The sequence below is a fragment of the Lissotriton vulgaris genome, chromosome 3_1 (assembly GCF_964263255.1).
Source record: "Lissotriton vulgaris chromosome 3_1, aLisVul1.2, whole genome shotgun sequence".
NCBI classification, from domain to species: Eukaryota; Metazoa; Chordata; class Amphibia; order Caudata; family Salamandridae; genus Lissotriton; species Lissotriton vulgaris.
Genome location: NC_141689.1, coordinates 1,089,827,341 through 1,089,849,232, shown reverse-complemented (window position 1 = coordinate 1,089,849,232; position 21,892 = coordinate 1,089,827,341). Strand labels below are relative to the sequence as shown.

At 48.6% G+C, this 21,892-nt stretch overlaps 1 protein-coding gene across 19 annotated transcripts in view; it reads right to left on the bottom strand.

Moving 5' to 3' along the window:
* LOC147727467 (ankyrin repeat domain-containing protein 17-like) overlaps nucleotides 1–21,892 on the bottom strand; it is a 1,323,072-nt gene that overhangs the window by 63,351 nt on the left and 1,237,829 nt on the right. For all 19 annotated transcript variants that reach the window (XM_086961534.1, XM_086961542.1, XM_086961537.1 and 16 more), the window contains one exon: nucleotides 2,728–2,909. In XM_086961534.1, coding sequence (XP_086817660.1) covers nucleotides 2,728–2,909 — 182 coding nt within the window. The remainder of the gene's footprint in view (nucleotides 1–2,727; nucleotides 2,910–21,892) is intronic.

Below are 21,892 nucleotides of genomic sequence, written 5' to 3'. Positions count from 1 at the left end.
ATTTGGGAGGAGACATAGTACTGCTCCAAAGAAAATTCGATCTCTGGATCCCCATTGAAGGCACAGAAATAAGAGAATGACATCATTGCCACAGGGTTGTTGCTATATGACCTTGGAAGCTACGGACCTCACTTCTGGTGTGCTTTACCTGGGGTTTGTGAGCTTTGAAGTTTTCCAGATCCAGCCTGACACCTGGGATTGTTCTACAGGTAAGGAATCTGCAGGTAGAAGTATCCACCAGAACTCTGGTTGCTACCTATATTAGAAGCACTTTAAAAAAAAGACCATTTGCAACCAACCAGACAGAGGTTGAAGAATTTTATTAAGTTACCAGACAAACAAGGTCTTCCTAAGCCTATGTTGTATATAATTGATAGACAGAATGCAGAACAAAGTCATATATTCACCCCAGTACAGAGACCTGGGCCTAAATACATTGTTGTTTTTGCTTCCCATGCCAATACAGTTTGAACCCAGCTATATGCAAATCAGTCTTGACCCAGCCCCCAATGGGAACAATCCAGCATCGAACTGCCAGGGCAGGTCCTCCCTGGACTGGAAACAAGCATTCAATGACTGGTTTCGGGGTATCGCCCCTCATCAGCCAGGATAGCTGGACTTCAGTGGCATGGAGAGCACGGGACCCACATCTGGGCAAGCCCGTCCCACTCTGGCTGACAAATGCAAAAAGAACAATTGATGGACAGAATGCAAAACAATGTCATACATTCACCCCAGTACAGAGATCTGGGCCTAAATCCATTGTTTTGTTGCTCCTATTGCCATTCCAGTTTGAACCCAGCCGTATGCAAATCAGTCTTGGCCCAGCGCCCAATGGGAACAGTCCAGCCCGAACTGCCAGGCCAGATCCTCCTAGGACTGGTAACAAGCATCCTAGGACCGGTTTAGGGGTTTCACCCCTCATCCGCCAGGATAGCTTGATTCCAGTGGCTCCATCCATCTCCTTGTGTTTGCTTTGTTCACCCCAAGTCGGCAGGGTATGCCCACATGTGGGACCCTTGCTCAGTTTGCCACTGGATTCAAGGTGACCTGGCTGATGAGGGGTGTTACCCCGAAACCAGGTCCAGGAAGCTTGTTTCCGGTTCAGGGAAGACCTGGCTTGGCAGTACAGGCTGGATTGTTCCCATGAGGCAGAGGGTCAAGACTAGTTTGCATATCGCTGGGTCTAAACTGAGGTGGCGAAGTGAGCTAAAGAATGATGATGGATTCAACCCAGATCTGTGACTGGAGGTGAGTGTCTGAAAACTGTCAGCACTCTGTCCATCATCTCCTTGTGTTTGCTATGTCGTATTAAAGTCAGAGTATAAAATGTAATCTTACGTTAATTAATTTCAAATCATCAAATGTATTGCATTTAAAATTTTCAGTATGTAATGCAGGTGGGTTGAGGGAGAGCAATCATATAGGTATCTACAGATAAAAGCCTGCCCAAAATATGCCAGAATTGCAAAGGCAGAAATGGCCTGTGACTTTCTGTGCCTTGCACCAGTCAGCCTTTTGCAGATTATCCTGACATACGACTGATTAGGGCCATCTATAGTAAGCTTCAGTCGGTGGCCCAACATGAAACTTACTCTTCACCAGTGATATCAAACTTTCAGAGGAGAATGTTTAGACTCATTGTTTTAGTTCTGTCACTCTTTCAGAGATTATCATGGTGCAACATTTAGATGTAATGCTTGCATGAGACTCAAGTGCTTCTAAGTTGAAAGATGTCATTGGTGACACAATCACCCAGTTCTAGATTGGCACGAAGCTGGCTTTAGATACTTGAATTGTTATTCACTTAACAGTTCCAGGTGCCCATGTCCGACATGTTAAGTACTTTTGTAAAACGCCATGGCTGTTCAAAGTTATACATTTTAAAGGGTCCCAGTTAACAGCTACATGACCTTTTTCCAACCCTGTCAAAGTTTTCAGAGGGAGGCTACTGAGTGGCAGTGCAACTATCAAATCAATACAAATGCTGTTCCTGGCAAAGCAGGTCAGGCAACATTTCACATAGTAACCATGTGATGGAAGAAATACTTTTACTTTTAGACATCACATTTGCAAGCACTGGAAGTGGACTAGAAGCTCAGTCAGGGCAAGTTACGTAACACAAACAATGTTGCATCAGGGCAGGTCTGTTTGAGAAAAAAAGACTATTTGGAGGTAAAACAAAAACAACGCAGTCAAAATTATATCAACATGGTTTTTCAAATAAGGAAATTTTCGAGGGAGAAATTACTTTTCTATGTATTTTATGATGCAGCTTTAGTTTGAAATTGTGGCAAGCAAGTACACCCTTACTTCACTAGGGCAAATCAATGAGTGATCTTACTTTATCCTTTAATTACATTTATTCACAGTGTTTGAGTTGGGAGGCTATAGATAATAAAACTCCATATTGTTCAAAGATGAATAGATTTTGCATTGCATGAGTTATAGAATTTTTTTTATATCAGCCAAGCAACATTTCCCCACCATTATGCCACTAAATTGATTACAAGGGTCTCAAAGCAAGATGTCCTATGAGTAGTAAGTGCACACAATAGTCCTTATCCAAATATATGTCAGCAACAGATAATTAATTTAGGAGAAGAGGAAACATTGTTTTCTCCAAAGAGTACTGGCTCAATACTGAAGACAAGAACATTTATCGTGCACCATCATACCACTTGTGACAACTTAACTATGGTAACAAGAAAATAGTAAAATGTTTACCCCAACTTTAGGAAAATCCATGTAGCCAGCTGGCACATGCTGATGGAATGCACTGGAAGGAGTTACAATTCCAGAACTGTCTCTCTCCATTGCTTGATGCTGTGAAAATACACCTGGATCTGACATTGGCCGGTGGATCATGTGATTTCCCATGCCTGTGTGACACCAGTCGGAAACTTTATCTGGCAATAAATAAATAAATACATATTTGGTAAATCTGAGATTCAGACATGCTGTTAAGATATATTACGTTTTACTATCAAAACGGATGATTTTCTTTACCACTGTAGAACAAAGGAAATTTGAGAGCTTAAGCAAGGACCACCTCTGCAGGGGGACCCCTATAATCAGGAAGAGGTATATGCCCCCTACCACTGGAGGGTGGCATACTAAGGGGTGTAGACACCACAGGGAAGAGACCCATTGGTCCCAACCTGCACACCCCTGTAAGGCCCCTATTATTTAGGAGCACCCCTGAACCTTGCCTCTTCAGATTAGACACGAGAAGAAGCAGCACCTAAAAGCTGTACTGCAGAAAAGGACGACAAAAACGACATTGGCCACAGCCCTACCGACCGGTCTCTTGTTCTGGAACCCCCTGCAAGCTGCAATCGGCGTGTCCTGCAGCCAGCAGCCTCCTAGAACCCTGGGACCTGCCATGCCTGCCTAAAGAACTCTGATCTCTTGTGGACACCTGATCTGTCCAACCCAAGCCAGGACTTAAGATCCAGCCAGATCCGCGAGTCCTCACCAGACGCCCACAACTTGAAAGTCCCAATACCCCTGCGAAGCGCGCCCCAGTGATCCTGACCTGTGTTCCAGCATTAGACGACCTCCACGGACCACCCTGAAGGGTCCCACCAACTGCATCCGGAACCGGTGAGAAGAATCAGACACAAAAGGACACTCCTGCACCCACAGGTCCTAAGGTGCGTGATTGACTGTGTCCTGGTGTTCAACAATTCTTCGTCATCCTCCAGTCTTTGAATCCCTTCGTCCAGTCTTCTGACTCCTGCCTGGAACCCGGGCCGGACTGGCCTTAGCGGGCACCGAGCGTTTCCCCGGTCGGGGGCAATTTTGGGCCCATGGGGTTCTTGTTAAAGGGCTGTTTAAACAGCTGCAAAATCGGCCCCTGTAACAAAAACAGTCAAAACAGACCCTGGCAAACAGCTCAGCTGCTCCCAGGGGGGCCGGCCAAGCTCTTTACCAGGGCCAGTTTTGGTTCCCAGTCTGGCCCTGCCTGCAACCCTTTTTGCGACTGACATCATCCATAGTAAAGCATTGGGCTCCCGACATATCCTGAGCACCCGGCCGCCACTGCGCTGCTGGTGGTGAGGGCTTGGTGCTAACCTGAGACCCTCTTTGCCCTGATCTGAAATACAACAAACCTAGGAGCTTGGCTCCCTTTGAGTGCCAAACTGATCCTTGGTTCTACCCTCAAACTCCAACCCTAAAACCCTTTACTTAACACTTCAGGTGGGTTTTCTCTGAAAATTCTTGAGTTGAACTGCCTTGTACTGCAACAAAAAGTAACTTAGTGCCTTACAAGAGTTAACCTGCTTATCAATGCCCTTCCTGTGTTGCTTAAACTCTGTTAGGAGTGTGCTTCATAATAAACTAGTATGTAATCTCAATGTAATCCAAAAGTAATCTAACAGTAATTACACATGCTTTTGAACAGTATCAATGGTTTTCTCAGCTGCAAAAGTAATCTAAATATTCCTACAGATACTTTGTTAACTGTATTGCTGAAATTAACATTGTATGAAGAGTTTAACTTACGTGCTACTAAGTACACTTTGGTTCTAGAAATAAAACAAAATAACTTTTTATACAAACATTTGGTCTGGATTCAGTCTTCGGGTGGGTGATATCATTTCTTGTCTGAGTGTGTACAACAAATGCTAAACACTACCCTTGTGATAATCCTGACTGCTCAACCACACTCCCACAAAAGAGAGTGAGGAATTATCTACTTTAGCCTCTGTTATACCCCTGGGGATTCACTGGCGTACATTATACCTTACTTTGGTACAGTATATACAGAGCCAGCTTCCTACAGATACCATTAAAGGGATGACATGTTCATGGATATAAGATATACCCCTTATGATGGCTGCAAGGGGGGTGTTTAAATCATGCTGATGCATTGCAGAATTCACAGCACTTTGTGTTCAGAGACAGATGAACTGAAGTACAGAGGATGGTCACCATTGACTGGGAACAAGGCAACATTAAATCCGCACAATGCAAGCAAAATACTCTCAATAGAATAAGTACTCGGGTAGAAAACCTACTTTCAGAAAGAAACCTGTAGGAACAGGCGCACATAAGGCCACAAAATAACATACGTCCCAGATAACTGGAAACTTAAACTGTCACCGACAGTATAAGACTAAAAGTACCTGCAGCAAGCAGGAACACCTCACTGGGTGTCACCCTAGAAAAGGGGTTTGAAAAGAAAAGCCAATGGGCTCCGCCCTGTGAATGGCTCATATGTAAATGAAAAAAAGGAAACTTTCCCTTAACAAACCTAGCACAAGACTACTAGGAAAGTATACGGCAGAGTTAAGAATCTACTCCACCCAAACTTTCTTGAAATCACGGCAAAGCAGAGTCAGAAGGTGCACCGAATAGACATGCACTATCAATAGGCATATCATTCAAGGTGGCTTGAACAGCCTCCAAAAACCCAGAGATGAGCATTCAGACATGCCGACGTAGTGCTACTGAAGAGGCCATAACCCGACCTACAGAATCAGTGGTATCCATATCACAGTAAATGATTCGTTTAGACGCTTGTTGCCCAATCCGTATTAATAGAACAAGATTGTTCAGGTTCTCTTCTGAACGGGAGGGCAGCAGGGCTACTATGAGTCACACACTGTATGGGAGAAGCATCCGCAGACACAAGTAGTATTAAGGTATCGCAGTGTAGAACTTTTGGAGGGGAAAATATGCCTGCCACACACGTCTTGTCTTCTGGCCTCTTTTTCTGGACAGACAGCAGGGGGGGAAGAGCCGCCTGTACCACAAATCTATGAGGAGACATACTGGATTCCTAGGTGCTGGACATAGTCTGAGAAATAGAGAGGCGATCCACATAGGTGTCCCTGTTTTGGGTTTTTCTCAAGCCCCCAATAGAATATAAAAAAAAAGCCTATATGGAAGCACCGGCTCTAACCTTGATTGGCATTGATGCAGGATCCCAAGTAAGGGATCTGTCGTCATTTCCACAGAAGGAAGTGTCCCATCCAAAACGACAAACTCTTCTGAGCATATCTGTCAGAGAGAAGCTCGCCTCCATAGGTAAACTAGGAGGGGACAGTAGGCGCGAGGCTGGGGAAGACTCCAAGACACTAGCTTCACCCAGCTCAACCAGCTTTACTCCATAGGAGGGTGAACCGTGCCAGAGATGGGATGGAGAAACTCCACACCCTCTCCATCACCTCCATAATCATGCTCCTCAGAAGGAAAAACAGGAGAGAGGGCTATAAAACCAAGGAAGATTCTGAAACGCGCCGCTTCACTGGCGCCGCAACCGATGCTATCCGGCGGCACTTGAAAAAGAAAGTGGTGGAGCAGCACCGTCATCGGAGTGGGTAGACCAGACCCTGACATCGGTTGAGCAGACTTAGGTGCTGAAGGTGGTAACCCAGAAGGGCTGTTCACCGGCGGATTCCGGAAGCTGAACAGTCACGGCCTTGTGAATCTCTTTGAGGCCAAAGGCGCTCAGGGAAAGGTGAAGACACTATAAAGAGAATTGTAATATTCTCTCATCTGGGTCAGAGTAACCCGGCTCCACTGTAGGTTGGAAGGCATGGGGTAGATTTGTGCACAGAATCTTCAACTGAAGATCAGGAACAGGCTTTATGTGGCAAAGTCAGTTGGTGCAGTGACTTCGACAACCTACGTTGATGGAGAGTGACACCCCACGGGACTGGCTCTTGGATCGGACCCACGGCCAGTTTGCGGAGCACGAATTGGACAGAGGTCGATGGGAACTCTTGGAAGACTGTGACATCCGCGCCACCAGGAGCTTCATTTGACGTTCCCTCAAACACTGCAGTTTAAGTTGATGACGGGAGTCGCACTCCTCGGAGTCATGGTGCTCCGCCAGGCCCCATATACAGAGTGAGGGTCTGTGACAGATATTTGTCGTCCACAGGACCCACAAGGCTTGAACCCCGAGGATGAGAGATTTTTTAAAGGAACACTGTTCAGTGAAACAGTCTATGTAGGCCCCCCAAAGAAAGCCTAGGGAACTGCTGATCGAATGTGTTGTAAGCACGGAAAAGGAAGAAACTGACTTCAGGGGAGGATTTATATAGAAGTCACATCCGGAGGACAACGTTGCCACGGAGTCGCTCGACACCCTCTACTGATGCGAAGAGGTACTGCTATAAAACATTTCTGGATCCAATCTGGCGCCTGGGGAGAAATCGAAGATAAGGAATCTGAGGCTAGATGTCTCTATCAGAAAGAGATATTGTGGGTAAGCAACTTGTTCGTCTGATGGATACTTTTAACCGCAGATACCTAAAGAGATACCAAGGCAATACACTCCCAGGTGGTGGATGTGTGGAATGGCTCAGACCAAAAGGTCCTTCTGGACTGAACAGATGAAGTCGTCCCCCTGCCGGACCTGGCCATCAAAGCAAAAGTGTTTTGTGAATATGTGCACAGACTCACAGCCTGTCTGATGCCAAGACAGGAACTCCACACGTCTTTCCCTCAATGAATGAGCCCTTTAAGTACTTTGGAAGCTGCTTCTTAGCCAGTATATAGCAGGTCTTTATGCAGAGGACTATCCACTGAAGACTGTTCTTTCCTGCACTGCTTTACCCTTCTTTGCTCCTGCAAATCCTGTAAAGATATCATCCACAGTGAGCTTCTTGATACAATCAAAATAAAAACATCCAAGCAATGCAGTCTCTTTTCCTGCTTTTGATGGATGAAGTGGACCAAGTGGACCAAAGAAAATCGGAAGGGTGATGGACTGTCCGAAGTTAAATAACATTACAACTTTTGGTAGGAATTCCATATTGGTCTTAAACACAAGTTTGTCTGGGAAGAAAGTGGTGTATGGTTGTAGGACAGACAGGGCTTGAAACTCATGTGACGAGCCGACGTGAACACTATTTGGAAAACTGTTTTCAGAGCTTGAACACACAGAGAGCAGCTATGCATCGCTTCAAATGGGGTAAACTCCAAGAATATAAGGACCAAACTAGGGTAACGCTGCAAATCGGTGAACAGGGAGCCTTGAGAGTACATGTCCAAAACAAATGTCAGAGAAACAAAACTTTACCTGGAATTGATGCCCATTCACTTTGCCAAATAAAGGAGGAGTCACTATACTTTGTGACTAGCAAGACTGCTTTGAAGGAAAACAACTTGCAAAAGTCAGAGCCCAACTCTAGATGGCAGGAGTAGTAAGAATATGTTTATCTACTCAAACTCATGCAAAAAAACCTAAAGGAAAATGCTACTTACCAGTATGCATCTGTTCTTGGCATGTAGAGCTGCAGAGTTGTACACTTAGCATTAGATCGCCACCTGGTGTTGGGCTCAGATGGTTGCAGGTTGTTGTTGTCTTGGAAGAAGTCTTTGTAGTCACGGGATAGGTGACTCCTCCCTTGGACAATACTGCGCATGGGCATCGGCTCCATCCTTAGATTGTTTTTCGCCATGATGGGAAATGATGGATTTAGTATAAGTAAAGAAAAAAAGGATGTCCATGCGTGGGCATCTAAGTAAGATGAAAAACTGGAATGGATACAAGTCCCGGGAGGCGGGAGGGCGTGTACAACTCTGCAGCTCTACATGCCAAGAACAGATGCATACTGGTAAGTAGCATTTTCCGTTCAAGGCATATGAGCTGCAGATTGTATACCTAGCATTGATTGTACAGCAGTGTCTCCCCTAGCGGTGGACTCTTGTATCCGTTGCAGTGGTTTGAAAGAGAGTTTTAAGAACAGCTTGGCCTACTGCAGCTTGCTGCTTGGCTTGCACATCAACAACGTAGTGTTTAGTGAAGGTGTGTGTTGTAGACCATGTTGCTGTTTTGCATAGGTCTTCTAAGGGGATGTTCCCTAAGAAAGCCATGGAGGCTCCTAGTTTGCGTGTGGAGTGAGCTCTAGGAGGAACTGTTAATGTACGTTTTGCTAGACTTGTATACATTTTACAATCCACCTTGCAATTCCACCCTTAGAGATGGGGTTGCCTTTATGAGGTGGAGAGAAAGATACAAATAACTTTTGTTTTTCGAAAAGATTTAGTCCTATCTATATAGTAGAGAAGAGCTCTTTTAACGTCTAGGGTATGTAGAGCTCTTTCTGCTACAGAGTCCGGGTTTTGGAAAAACACTGGTAAACACTGGTAACTCTACAGATTGGTTTAAATGAAAAGGAGTAATCACTTTTGGAAGGAATTAAGGATTCGTTTTTAGAACAACTTTGTTACGATGGAGTTGTAAGAAAGATTCTTGTATAGTGAACGCTTGTATCTCACTTACTCTTCTAAGAGAGGTGATCGCAATAAGGAAAGCGGTTTTCCATGTGAGGAATTGCAGTTCACATTTGTGTAGAGGTTCAAAAGGGGGTCCCATGAGCCTTGTAAGAACCACTTTAAGGTTCCACACTGGAGAAGGTGGTAACCTAGGTGGAATGATTCTTTTTAATCCTTCCATAAATGCTTTAATTGCAGGTACTTTAAAAAGAGACAGATGCTGTCTGTTTTGTAAGTATGCCGCAATTGCTGCTAGGCGCAGGCGTATGGATGAATATGCCAAGTAACACCTTTGTAAATGTAGAAGGTAGCAAATTATATTTTGGATAGAAGCATCCAGGGGATCAATTTGATTATTATTGCAGTAAATGGCAAATCTTTTCCATTTAGCAGCGTAACAAGCTCTGGTAGTAGGTCTCCTGGCCTCTTTACTGATGTTCATACAGTCTGGTGGTAGGTTAAGATAACCAAACTCTAAGACTTCAGGAGCCAGATCGCTAAATTCAGTTGTTTTGGGTCTCGGTGTCTGATTTCTCCATGGTTCTGTGTTAACAGGGAGGGTGTGAGCTGTAACTTTTGATGTGGAACCAGAGAGAGATCCAGCAGTGTGGTGAACCACGGTTGGCGTGCCCATGTGGGAGCTACCAGGATTAGTTTGAGAGACTGTTGTCTGAGTTTGCGCACTACTAATGGAATCCGTGGGAGAAGCGGAAAAGCGTATGCAAATCTGCCTGATCAGTTCATCCAGATCGCATTGCCCTGGGACAGTTGCAGAGAGTGCGTCCCCCCCTGTTTTTGTATATAGCACATGGCTGTCATATTGTCAGTCCGGATAAAGACAGCCTTGTTTTGTACTTGTAGTTGAAAAGTTTTGAGTGCTAAGAATATGGCTAGCAGCTCTGATAGGGCACAGTTTTTGTTGATTGTTCCATTGACCTGGAGTTGTATAATGTAAGAGATGGGCTCCCCATACTGTGAGAGATGCGTCTGTTGTGAGCACTAACTGTGGAACAGGTTCGAGGAACGCACGTCCCTTTGTCAGGTTTTTGGTGTTCCACCACTGCAGAGAGCGATGGGTGCAGCTGTACACCAACACCAGATCTGTCAGTTGACCTTGAGCCTGGTTCCACTGTTGTGCTAGGCACTCTTGTAACGGGCGCATTTGCAATCTTGCGTGTGGTACTATGAAGATGCAAGATGCCATCATGCCTATTAGTCTCATGAACACTCTGGCTTGCAGAGACTGTTGTTGTTGGAAGACTGTGACTAAGGCTTGAATGCTCTGTATCCTTGCTGGACTGGGATACACTAGAGCTGTAGATGTGTCTATTGTAGCCCCAAGATATTGGTGTACATGAGAAGGCTGCAGGTGCGACTTGGTGTAGTTGATCGTGAACCCCAAGTTGTGCAACACTTGAATTGTTCGAAGTGTGTGTTGGACACATTGTTTGAATGACTTGGTTTTTATGAGCCAGTCATCTAGATAAGGGAAGACATGTATCTGCTGCCTTCTGAGATGTGCTGCTACTACTGCTAAGCACTTTGTGAACATGCGTGGTGCTGTTTTTCCCCAAATGGAAGGACTTTGAACTGATAGTGTTGTCCTTGTATTACAAACCTTAGGTACTTTCTGTGAGCAGGGTGTATAGGAATGTAAAAGAAGGCGTCCTTTAGGTCTAGGGTTGAAAGGAAATCGCCTTGTTGAAGTAGTGGGGTCACTTGTTACAGAGTGATCATATGAAAATTATCTGATTGTATGTACTGATTGAGGTCGAGAATTGCTCATAGTGTCTCGTCCTTTTTGGGAATTAGAAAATACAGCGAGTAAACCCCTGTTCCGTGTTCTTTTAAAGGAACCAATTGAATGGCATCCTTTTGTAAAAGTGATAGAACTTCTTGTTGGAGCAGAGTCAGGTGGGTCTGTAGACATTGGACGCTGCCTGGGAAGTATGTGTGGAGGGGTTGCTGTAAGTTCTAGGCAGTAGCCATGTTGGATAATCTATCTCACCCACTTGTCTGTTGCAATGGAGTTCCAGACAGGCAGGAACTGTGTTAATCTGCCCCCTACAGGAGTGGAATGCTGTTGGGTGAGCAGAGGGAAGTCACTGTTTTGTGGCGGAAGAGGATCGATTGCTGTTACCGGGACCTCTTCCTTTGTTATTTTCGCCTCTGTATTCTCCTCTAAAATATCCCTTGTTAGAGGATGTTTGTGTGTGAGATTTGAAAGATGTTGTAGTGTCTGCTCCAATTTGTTTGGAGCCTCCTCTGTAGAAGGAGCGACGAAAGGTACCTCTAGCTGGTGTTGACTGTAAAGCCCCCATAGACTTGGCGGTGTCCGTATCTTTCGTCATCTTTTCGAGTGCAGTGTCCACTTATGGGCCAAATAACTGGTTCTGATTAAATGGTTGGTTTAAAATGGTAGTTTGTACTTCCTGTTTAAACCCGGAAATGCGTAGCCACGCATGTCTCCTAAGTATGACACTGGTATTGACAGCTCTAGATGTGGTGTCTGCCGCATCTAGTGCACATTTTATTGAGGCATTTGAAATTAACTTGCCTTCCTGTATGAGGTCAGTTGCCTGAGCTTTATATTGATCCGGTAGGTGTTCAAGTAGTTTTTCTAATTGATCATAATGGGTCCTACCGTACCGAGAGAGGAGGGCTTGTGTATTAGCTATACGCCATATATTAGTGGCTTGTGCAGCTATTCTTTTACCTGACGCATCAATTACTTTGGATTCTTTGTCAGGTAGGGGTGCTTCGCCAGAAGTTTGAGAATTTGCCTTTTTCCAAGCATTGGACACAACTAAAGAATCTAATGGTAGGTGTCCTTTAATGTAGACTGGGTCTGTGGGTGCAGGCCTATATTTTTTCTCAATTCTGGGGTTCAACACTCTAGTGCGTACAGGGTCTTTAAATACCTCTGGAGCATGTTTAATGACTCCTTTAATCATGGGAAGAATTTGAACAGACCGTTGAGACTGTTCAAAGGTATCTAAGAGAAAATCCTCCTCAGTCTCATCAGAATGCATAGTAACTTTATGGTATGCAGCAGCTCTGTGTAACAAATGACCAAAACCAATGTTATCCTCTGGAGGGGAAGGTTTTGAAGGGTATAACTGCGGGTCAGGAATATCAGTTCGCATTTTGTGGGTTTGGCAAGTCCCATATAACGTCATCCACGGGGTATGAGAAAGGCTCATCTATATTATCCCCACCACCCAGACTATATTCATCATCATCATGTTGAGGTGAATGTGATGATAAAAGTGGAGAATGTGCAGGAAAGATTTGAAGTGATATGTGAAGAGGAACAGGAGAAGGAGGAGGAGGTATAGGAAAATAAAAGTGCTTAGGGGATGTAGCAGAGTCCTTTTTCTTGGCAGGAACCACAGGTGTGGGTGGTGCATCTGCTGGTCTTTTCTTGTGAAGTGTAGCTTCTACATGACCTGTTTTTGGGTTGATGTAGATGTTCTTTTGTCGAGGATCTGGCAAGAAAAGTTCCTCCTCATGTACAACCTTCTTGGGCGTCGATTTTTTCGGTTCCATTAGCGGTTGTTTTGTGCGTTTAGCCTTGGGAGGTGCTAAAACATCCTTTGGCATAGTTTTTGGTGCCGAAGGTGTTGTTTTCGGCTTGGTAGGCCGGTCCGAGGGCTCGGGCACATCGGAAACAGGCCTTGTGGGCTTCGGCACTGAAGAAGGTGTTTTCGGTGTGGGAGCTGGTGTCTTCGGCTTCGAGGCGTCGGACGATGGCTTCACACTTATGTTTAGGAGTGGACGGCTTCGGAGCCGGCACTTCTTTCGGTTTTGGTGCCGATTTAGGCTTCGGTGCTGAGAGGTCTTTCTGTGTCGGTGCCGAGCCATTCTTTTGGTTTCGGTGCCGAGCTAGCTTTGGGTTTTGGTGCCGATGGAAGAGGTGGAATCGGCACGTGCGGCTTGCACTAGAAGGCTTAGTTGTTTTCTTCGGAGCCGGGCTTGAAGGCGGGGCTTTCGAAGCGGGCATTCGGTCTCGACTGGGCCCAGCGGGCAGAGTGCTGACCTTTGCCTTCGGTTTGGGAACTGTATGTGTTGCAGGGGCAGTAGTACTCACGCGCTGACCCGATGGAATGGAGTCATCTGAGTCGTCTGCCTCGGATACGATCTGGAGATCAGGTGAATCTTCGGTAACGAGGGGAACCTCTTCATCGAAGATATCCTCCGGTTCCGGGGCTGATCTCATTTCGTGTCGACGGGCCCTCCGATCCCAGATGGTTTTCTTTGATCGGAAGGATGCAGAGGCTTTGCAGGTTGATTAGTCGTGTTCTGGCGATAGACCGAGGTTGCAGACCTCGTGGTGATCGCTATGTGAAAACTTTGCTCGACATACCGGGCATCTTTTGAACAGACTTCTTTCCATGAGGTGTAGGCCGCATGGCGTCGATGCACAAGTTACTACTTGTGTAACGATATATCTGTAAGAGACATTAGTTAGTGATAGATTCCTTACCTTAGAATATCCCCAGGCGTCAGACTGGATCCGGAAATTTTTGCGTAGCAATACCCCTGCGCGCTGGTAGGCGTCGTCTGCGGCTCCGCGTCCGTCGTCGGCGTCGTGAGCGCCGGGATGACGTCATCGGAGTATATAGACGGCGCCCATGCGCGCTGACGTCAGTTCTGATAACACAGCTTTTCCGCGCCAGATACGCAGAGCCATGATAGAACTAACACTGGTGCCATGAAACTAGGGCCCTGAAAGGGGATGACCTTAACCCTAAATATCGGTTCGCAGAACGGGGAGGATGGGAGGGCGGTAAGGAATCTATCACTAACTAATGTCTCTTACAGATATATCGTTACACAAGTAGTAACTTGTGCATCTGAAAGAGACACGTTAGTGATAGATTCCTTACCTTAGAATAGATACCCCAGCAATACCAACCCCGGTGGTGGGTCTGCGAACCAATATCACACCAGAAAGTCCTGGAGGACGGAACGGCCAAAGAAGCCATCCCTCCGGACTTGACTGTCCAGGCAGTAGTGTCTTGCGAACGTGTGCAGCGAGGCCCACGTGGCTGCCTGACAGATGTCCTGCAGGGGGACACCGCGGCCCAGGGCAGTTGTCGTTGCCGTGGCCCGAGTGGAGTGAGCCCGCAATCCAGCCGGGGGCTCCTTCCTCGCCATGGAGTAGCACGCTTGAATACACAAGATGATCCATCTAGAGATGGTCCTCTTGTGCACAGCCTTTCCCTTTTTCGCGCCCACGTAACCAACGAAGAGTTGGTCATCCACCCGGAATTGGCGTGTGCGATCTAGGTAGTAGGAGAGCGCACGTTTTGGATCCAGACGGTGGAGCCTCTCCTCCTCTTTCGAGGGATGCGGAGGCGGAAAGAAGGTTGGCAAAGTGATGGACTGCCCGATGTGGAAGGCCGTGACAACCTTGGGCAGGAAGGAAGGCCGTGTACGTAACACCACCTTATCAGGATGAACAGACAGGAAGGGTGGAGAAGAAGAAAGAGCCTGGAGCTCACTCACCCTCCTGGCAGAGGTGATGGCAACCAGGAATGCCGTCTTCAGAGTAAGGAGACGAAGAGGGCAGTTATGAAGTGGCTCAAAGGGAGCACACATCAGATAGGTGAGAACCAGATTCAAGTCCCACTGGGGCATCACGAAGGGAACAGGAGGAAACATGTGCGTGACGCCCTTCAGAAATCTACTTACAATAGGGGACTTGAATAAAGAGGGCTGATCTGGTAGCCTCAAGAAGGCTGAAAGAGCAGAAAGGTACCCTTTAAGAGTGCCCAGAGCAGAGCCCTGCTGGGCAAGGGAAAGAAGAAAGAGCAGCACTTCCGAAAGGGGTGCAGAGAGGGGATCCACAGCCTTTGCTGCGCACCATGCCACAAATCTGTTCCACCGGCAGGCGTATACCGACTTAGTGGAGGGACGCCTGGCTGCCAGAATGATGTCACAGACTTCGGGAGGCAAGTCAAATGGCCTCAACTGCCGCCGCTCAATCTCCAAGCTTGTAGGTGGAGACTGGACAGGTTCGGGTGCAGGACCGTCCCCTGCTGCTGCGACAGAAGGTCCTCCCGAAGAGGCAGACGAATCGGGGGATCGACTGACATGCTGAGTAGCTCGGGATACCAGTATCTTCGTGCCCAGTCCGGAGCCACAAGGACGACCTGGGCCCGGTCGCGCCTGATCTTCTTCAGCACTCTGGGCAGAAGTGGTATAGGCGGAAAGGCGTACAACAGACCGCAGCTCCACTCGCGACGAAAAGCGTCTCCGAGCGAGTGCCGCCTTGGAAACTCCAACGCGCAGAACTGCTGACATTGCGCGTTCTCTTCTGTGGCGAATAGATCTAACCAAGGCTCTCCCCACTGTCGAAAGAGACCTTGCGCCACGTCCGAGTTCAGACGCCATTCGTGATCCATCATGCACCGGCGGCTGAGTTCGTCCGCCCTGGCATTCAGAGAGCCCGCCAGGTGTTGAACCACCAGGGTCACGCCCTGATGTTCCAGCCACTGCCAGAGGCGCAGAGCCTCCTGGCAAAGGGTCCACGACCCCACACCGCCCTGTTTGTTGCAGTACCACATGGCGGTGGTGTTGTCGGTGAACACTTGCACCACGCTTCCCCTGACAGAGGGGAGGAATGCCTTCAGTGCAAGACGAATCGCCCGCAGCTCCAGAAGGTTGATGTGGAGCCGGGACTCCGCCGGAGACCAGAGGCCTCTGATCTCCGCCTCTCCCATGTGGCCTCCCCAGCCCTGGAGGGACGCGTCCGTCACAACTACGTGCTCCGGCTGGGGTAGGGAGAGGGATCTGCCACTGACCCAATCGCGGTCCGTGAGCCACCACTGCAGTTGCTTCGCAGTGCCCTCCGAGATCAGGACATGATCGGACAGGTTGCCCTGATGCTGGGCCCACTGAAACTTCAGGTCCCACTGCAGAGCCCGCATCCGCCATCTGGCGTGACGCACCAGAAGGATGCAGGAGGCCATCAGTCCCAGAAGCCGCAGCGTCAACCTGACCGAGACTCGGGATAACGGTCTGAAGACAGGAATCAGAGCCTGAATATCCCGAACCCGCTGCTCGGGTGGGTAAACCCGAAACTGCGCCGAGTCGAGAACCGCTCCGATGAAAAGGAGCTTCTGAGAGGGACACAGGTGCGACTTCGGCACATTGATGGAGAACCCCAGCAAGTGCAGGAGGTCGGCCGTAGTCTGGAGGTGGCTGACGACTGTCTGGGGCGAGCCCGCCTTCAACAACCAGTCGTCGAGGTAGGGGAAGACTGATACCCCCTGCCTGCGCAGATGGGCTGCGACCACCGCCATCACCTTCGTGAACACCCGTGGGGCGCTGGTAAGGCCGAAGGGGAGCACGGTAAACTGAAAGTGCTCTAGGCCTACCGTGAACCGCAGGTAACGCCGGTGGGCCGGCAGGACGGGGATGTGGAAATAGGCGTCCTGCAAGTCCAACGCTACCATCCAGTCTCCTGGGTCCAGGGCAGCCAGGACCTGAGCCAAAATGAGCATCTTGAACTTCTCCGTCCGGAGGAAGCCGTTGACGTTCCGCAGATCCAAGATAGGGCGTAGGCCCCCTTTGCCCTTCTTGGGTACCAGAAAGTAGTGGGAGTAACAACCACGTCCTACTTCTGGCCCAGGAACGCGCTCGATGGCCCTCTTGGCCAAGAGGGCCGAAACTTCCTCCTGCAGAAGTTGCAAGTGATCCCCCGACACACGGTGGTATTGAGGTGGCATGGATGGAGGGGAAGACTCGAAGGGGAGGGAGAAACCCCTTCGGACAATTTGCAGCACCCACCTGTCCGAAGTGACTGTATGCCAGTGGGAGAGGTGATGGCGAACCCTGCCTCCCACAGGCGTCACATGGGCCTGAAAACTCGGACTAGGAAGGTTTTGAGGCGGGGGCTGCTGAGGGAGGTGTGGACAGGCCTCGCCGCTCGCCCCGACCACCGCCACGGCGGTTCCCACGTCCGCCACCGCGCTGCTGGACATTTTGCGGCGTGTGGCTGGCGGTCCGTGGTGGGGTGCCCCTTCCGTGGCCACGAAAGGAGCGAAAGGCACCCGATTGCTGGCGTGGGGCCGTAAGGCCCAAGGACTTGGCCGTGGCCCTGGAGTCCTTGAAACGCTCCAGCGCATGGTCTGCCTTGTCGCCGAAGAGGCGACGGCCATCAAACGGCATGTCCAGGAGGGTGGCCTGGACATCGGCCGAGAAGTTGGCGGACCTCAACCAGGCGTGGCGTCGAACCGCCACTGTCGTTGCCATCGCCCTGCCCAGTGAGTCCGTGGTATCCAGCCCACACCGGATAGAAAAGCGTGCCGCATCTCGGCCGTCCGCAAGGGTTTGGCTGAGTTTAGCCCTGACCTCCTCAGGGCATTGTGGCAGCACCTCCGCAACCGTGTCCCACAGAGTGTGGGTGTAGCGGCCCAAGAGACAGTTGGTGTTCACTGACCGTAGCCCCAGGCTTACAGACGAGAAGACCTTCTTCCCGAACTGCTCATATCTCTTGGATTCCCTGTCGGGCGGGGCCGACGGGAATGCGGATTGGGAGGTAGAGGCCTGGATGACCAGGCTCTCGGGGGTGGGATGGGTGGACAAAAAGCATGGGTCGCCCGGTGCCGGGCGGTAGCGTCTGGCCACGTTCCTATCCACAGGGGGGCCTGTGGCGGGCTTGGACCAAGTGCCCAGCAGAACGTCACACAAGGCCTCATTGAACGGCAGAAGGGGCTCCGTGGAACCGGACTGCTGTTTGAGGACCTCAGTGAGGAGATTAGTCCTCACGGCCGATACGGGGAGCTGAAGGTTTAAGGCCTTAGCTGCCTTCGTCAACACTACGCTGTAAGCAGAACCCCGCCTCCGAAGCCACAGCCGGGGGCGACGTAAATCCAGTGTCTGGCGAGGTGTCAATACCACTGGCCTCCCCAAGCTCATATGTCCAGTCCTGATGCGACTGGCAATCACGTGCCAGAGGGTCCTCGGACCCCTCCCATTGCTCCTCGTCACCTGGCTCCTGGAGACCAGGATTAACAGCCAGGGCCTCCTCGTGGAGATAGAAGTCTCCGAAGGCCGACGGAATCGGCGCCCAGCGGCGCCCCTCCGACACCTGAGTAGGACCGTAGGAAGCATTGGGGTCGGCAACCACATCGGCTGCCGGGGACGACACCCGAAGGGACGGCGCCGGTGAGGTCGCAAGGTCGACCGGCGAGGTCCCGGATCCGGAGCCGGATCCAGCGAGGTCGCGCGGCGCCGGGACCGAAGTCGCCAGCGGCGCCGGGGCCGAAGCACCCGACGTCGTCGGGGCCGAAGCGCCCGACCCGGAAGGACCTCCAGACGGAGCCGATCGGCCCGAAGGCGCCACGGGAACCGACTGAGGAGGGAGGGCCCTCATGGCCATGAGGTACCTCTCGACCTCCTCCTGCGACGCGCCGTGCCCAGGGACCCGGAGGTGTGGGGCAGGCGGCGACGCTTGCGACTCCCGCGGAGCCGCGTGGGCGGTGTCGCCCGAGTCCCCGGTCGCATCGTGCGAGCGACGGGGCGGGTCGGAGGATCGATGGTGTCGCTCCGACCTCTCATGCCTCTTACCTGAGGACTTGGAACCGGACGATCGGTGACCACTCCCGGAGCGTCGATGACTCCGACCTCGCGACCTGTCCCTCGACCTCCCGTGGGACCGGGACCGGGACCTGGAGCGGCGCGGGGCCGACTGCCTCAGCTCGAGACGCTTGCGGGACCGCTCCCGCCTAGCCTTCGACGTCAGGGCCCCGCAGTCGTCACAGGATCGATCGTCGTGGTCGAGGCCTAAGCACTTCAGGCACCGGCGATGGGGGTCCGTGACCGACATGAGTCGGCCGCACTTCGAGCAAGGCTTGAACCCGGGCATCCCTGGCACCGATAGTCGAGAAGCGACTAAATAGAGGATCAAAAAGATCAAAAAAGTTTTCAGTCAAAAAGTGACTGGGGGTAGAGCTTCTTCCGGATCTGCGCTAGCTGGCGCGGAAAAAATAAGAACTGACGTCAGCGCGCATGGGCGCCGTCTATATACTCCGATGACGTCATCCCGGCGCTCACGACGCCGACGACGGACGCGGAGCCGCAGACGACGCCTACCAGCGCGCAGGGGTATTGCTACGCAAAAATTTCCGGATCCAGTCTGACGCCTGGGGATATTCTAAGGTAAGGAATCTATCACTAACGTGTCTCTTTCAGATAGGCCCAACGGCCCGCGAGGATGACCGGAATCGAGCGGATGGCGTCGAAAACTCTTGTAGTCGATGTCGAAGGTAGTTTTTAGAAGTTTGAGGAAGTTTTGCGCTTCGAGGTGCTTGAAAAATGTTTTCAGCCGCAGCGGAGAAACTTTCATCCGAACCCAGTGGCGGAAAAAAGACAATCTAAGGATGGAGCAGATGCCCATGCACAGTATTGTCCAAGGGAGGAGTCCCCTATCTCGTGACTACAAATACTTCTTCCAAGACAACAACAACCTGCAATCATCCGAGCCCAACACCAGGTGGCGATCTAATGCTAAGTGTACAATCTGCAGCTCATATGCCTTGAACATCATGATTTTGTTTAGTTTGGGCATGCCTACACTCAACTCAGACTAACGTTGTTAAACATAAGCAGATTATAGAAAGCCAATAACATGGTGACACAGTTATTTATATACACACATGCAGCCAATTTCAAACATCCAAATCTCTCCAATCAATTGTGTTGTTGGAAGGTGTGCTCTGTATTTAAAAAAAAACTATTAAAAAATAAAAAGGAAAAAATACAACAAAAAATATACTTCTGTAAATGGGAACACCACAACTAATGGTTATACATCCTAATGGTGGACACGTGTTCTACTTGGGTACATTAATCTTCACATTCAAACTGCAAATGGAATACAATCAAATGAAATTCCACCTCAGTACATCATGAATGGCTGCCTCATTCACTCGCTGATTAAAGGAGGAAGAAAAAGTTACTTACCTTTGGTAAAAATCTTTCTGGTGAATAATTATCCACAGATTCCTCACCTTTTTAATATCCTAGCCGTTGCACTGAAACAACAACTTTTCAATAACTCTCCATGCCAGTAAGGGGTGCTGGCTCCACTTAGGCGCCAACAGCGACACCATTGTGACCTCACTGGAGGCACAAAGCACCACACCAGCACCTCAACACTAGTTTGCCATTCATTTTTACACGCTCTGAGACAAATGCGATGAGAACTACTTCAGCTGAATATGGTGCAGTATGATCTCTAGAAAGGGGACCTTATTAAGGTGTCCAACTTAGTAACTAGTATTACACAACAGGAGTAAGACCCATAAACCACGTTGAGATCTGAGTAGGTATATTAAGAAAGCAACAATATCTCAACTGGTATTATTCGGCAGGACAGTTAGATACGCATGTAGAATACATTACATAAAAAGAAAAGGAGACTCTCGGTTGTTTTTTAGGAATGTGCACATGGCATCATATATTGGATACAATTTACAATAAAGAGAAATAGAGTTGTGACAGCACTGTAGGTACAAAGTTCCGTGAACAACCCGAATTGGACTTGGTGCTCGATTGTGTATGTGACACAAAGGGTGGTGACGCAAGTGACAATGTGTAATCAGCAAGGAACGGCGCAAGGTGCAAACGTGAAAAGATATGTACAGTGAATAGGGTGGTTCAAGTCAATGATTCACAATCTTATTACACAGTTTGTTAACAGTTTCTTTTGAACCACTAGAGGGGTCCGCCATCAGTTGCGCTGACAGGTCGATGACGTTTCGATCCAATAATTTAGGATCATCTTCATGGCCGGGTTGAAAGGTTTGGACTTTGCTGTACAAGGAGGAAAAGGAAAAGGGTCGGGGGAGAGGGGGAGGGGTTGTTGGTTACATGAACTCTAGCCCACATCAAGCAAATACAATGTTTGATTTAAAAACAAGATTTGATTAAAAGTACTATTAACACATATATATACATATACATATATATATACATATACATATATATATACATACATATATATATACATACATATACATATACATACATATACATATACATACATATACATATATATACATATACATATACATATATATACATATACATATACATATATATATACATATTCTCGAAATTGCTCGCTTCAGCTACCAACTCCCATAGGGTCAGAAAAGAAAACGAGGCAGACCCTTCTTAGTGCTTTCTTTCAGTTTATTTCAACACCAGTCCTCACGACGCGTTTCGGCAGATCCCTGCCTTGATCACATGACAACACGTCAGTGAAGCACATCCCTTTTTAAAGTGCTAGTGCTCCTTAATAGACATAAAAGAGGTATTTACATATATACATCACGGTAATCCGTTTTTTTTGCACTTCGTATTCATAACTGCAAACTTTTTCCGTTTTTTGTAATTATATGTACAATACATTTATGCATTATGGGAATTTATGTCCACCATACAGTATAGCGTTTCGCCGTTGTCACCAATAATACTTGTATAATACAGTGTCACTCTTCACAATTGCTCCAATGTTCTGTATAAATATATATATAAAATTACACATCCCCAAGTTGCAGCAACAGGAGAACCCGAGGCCTGTTAATGGCTGATAAAATTCAATGCAAACGACAGGTAATACCTACTGTTAGGTATGTAT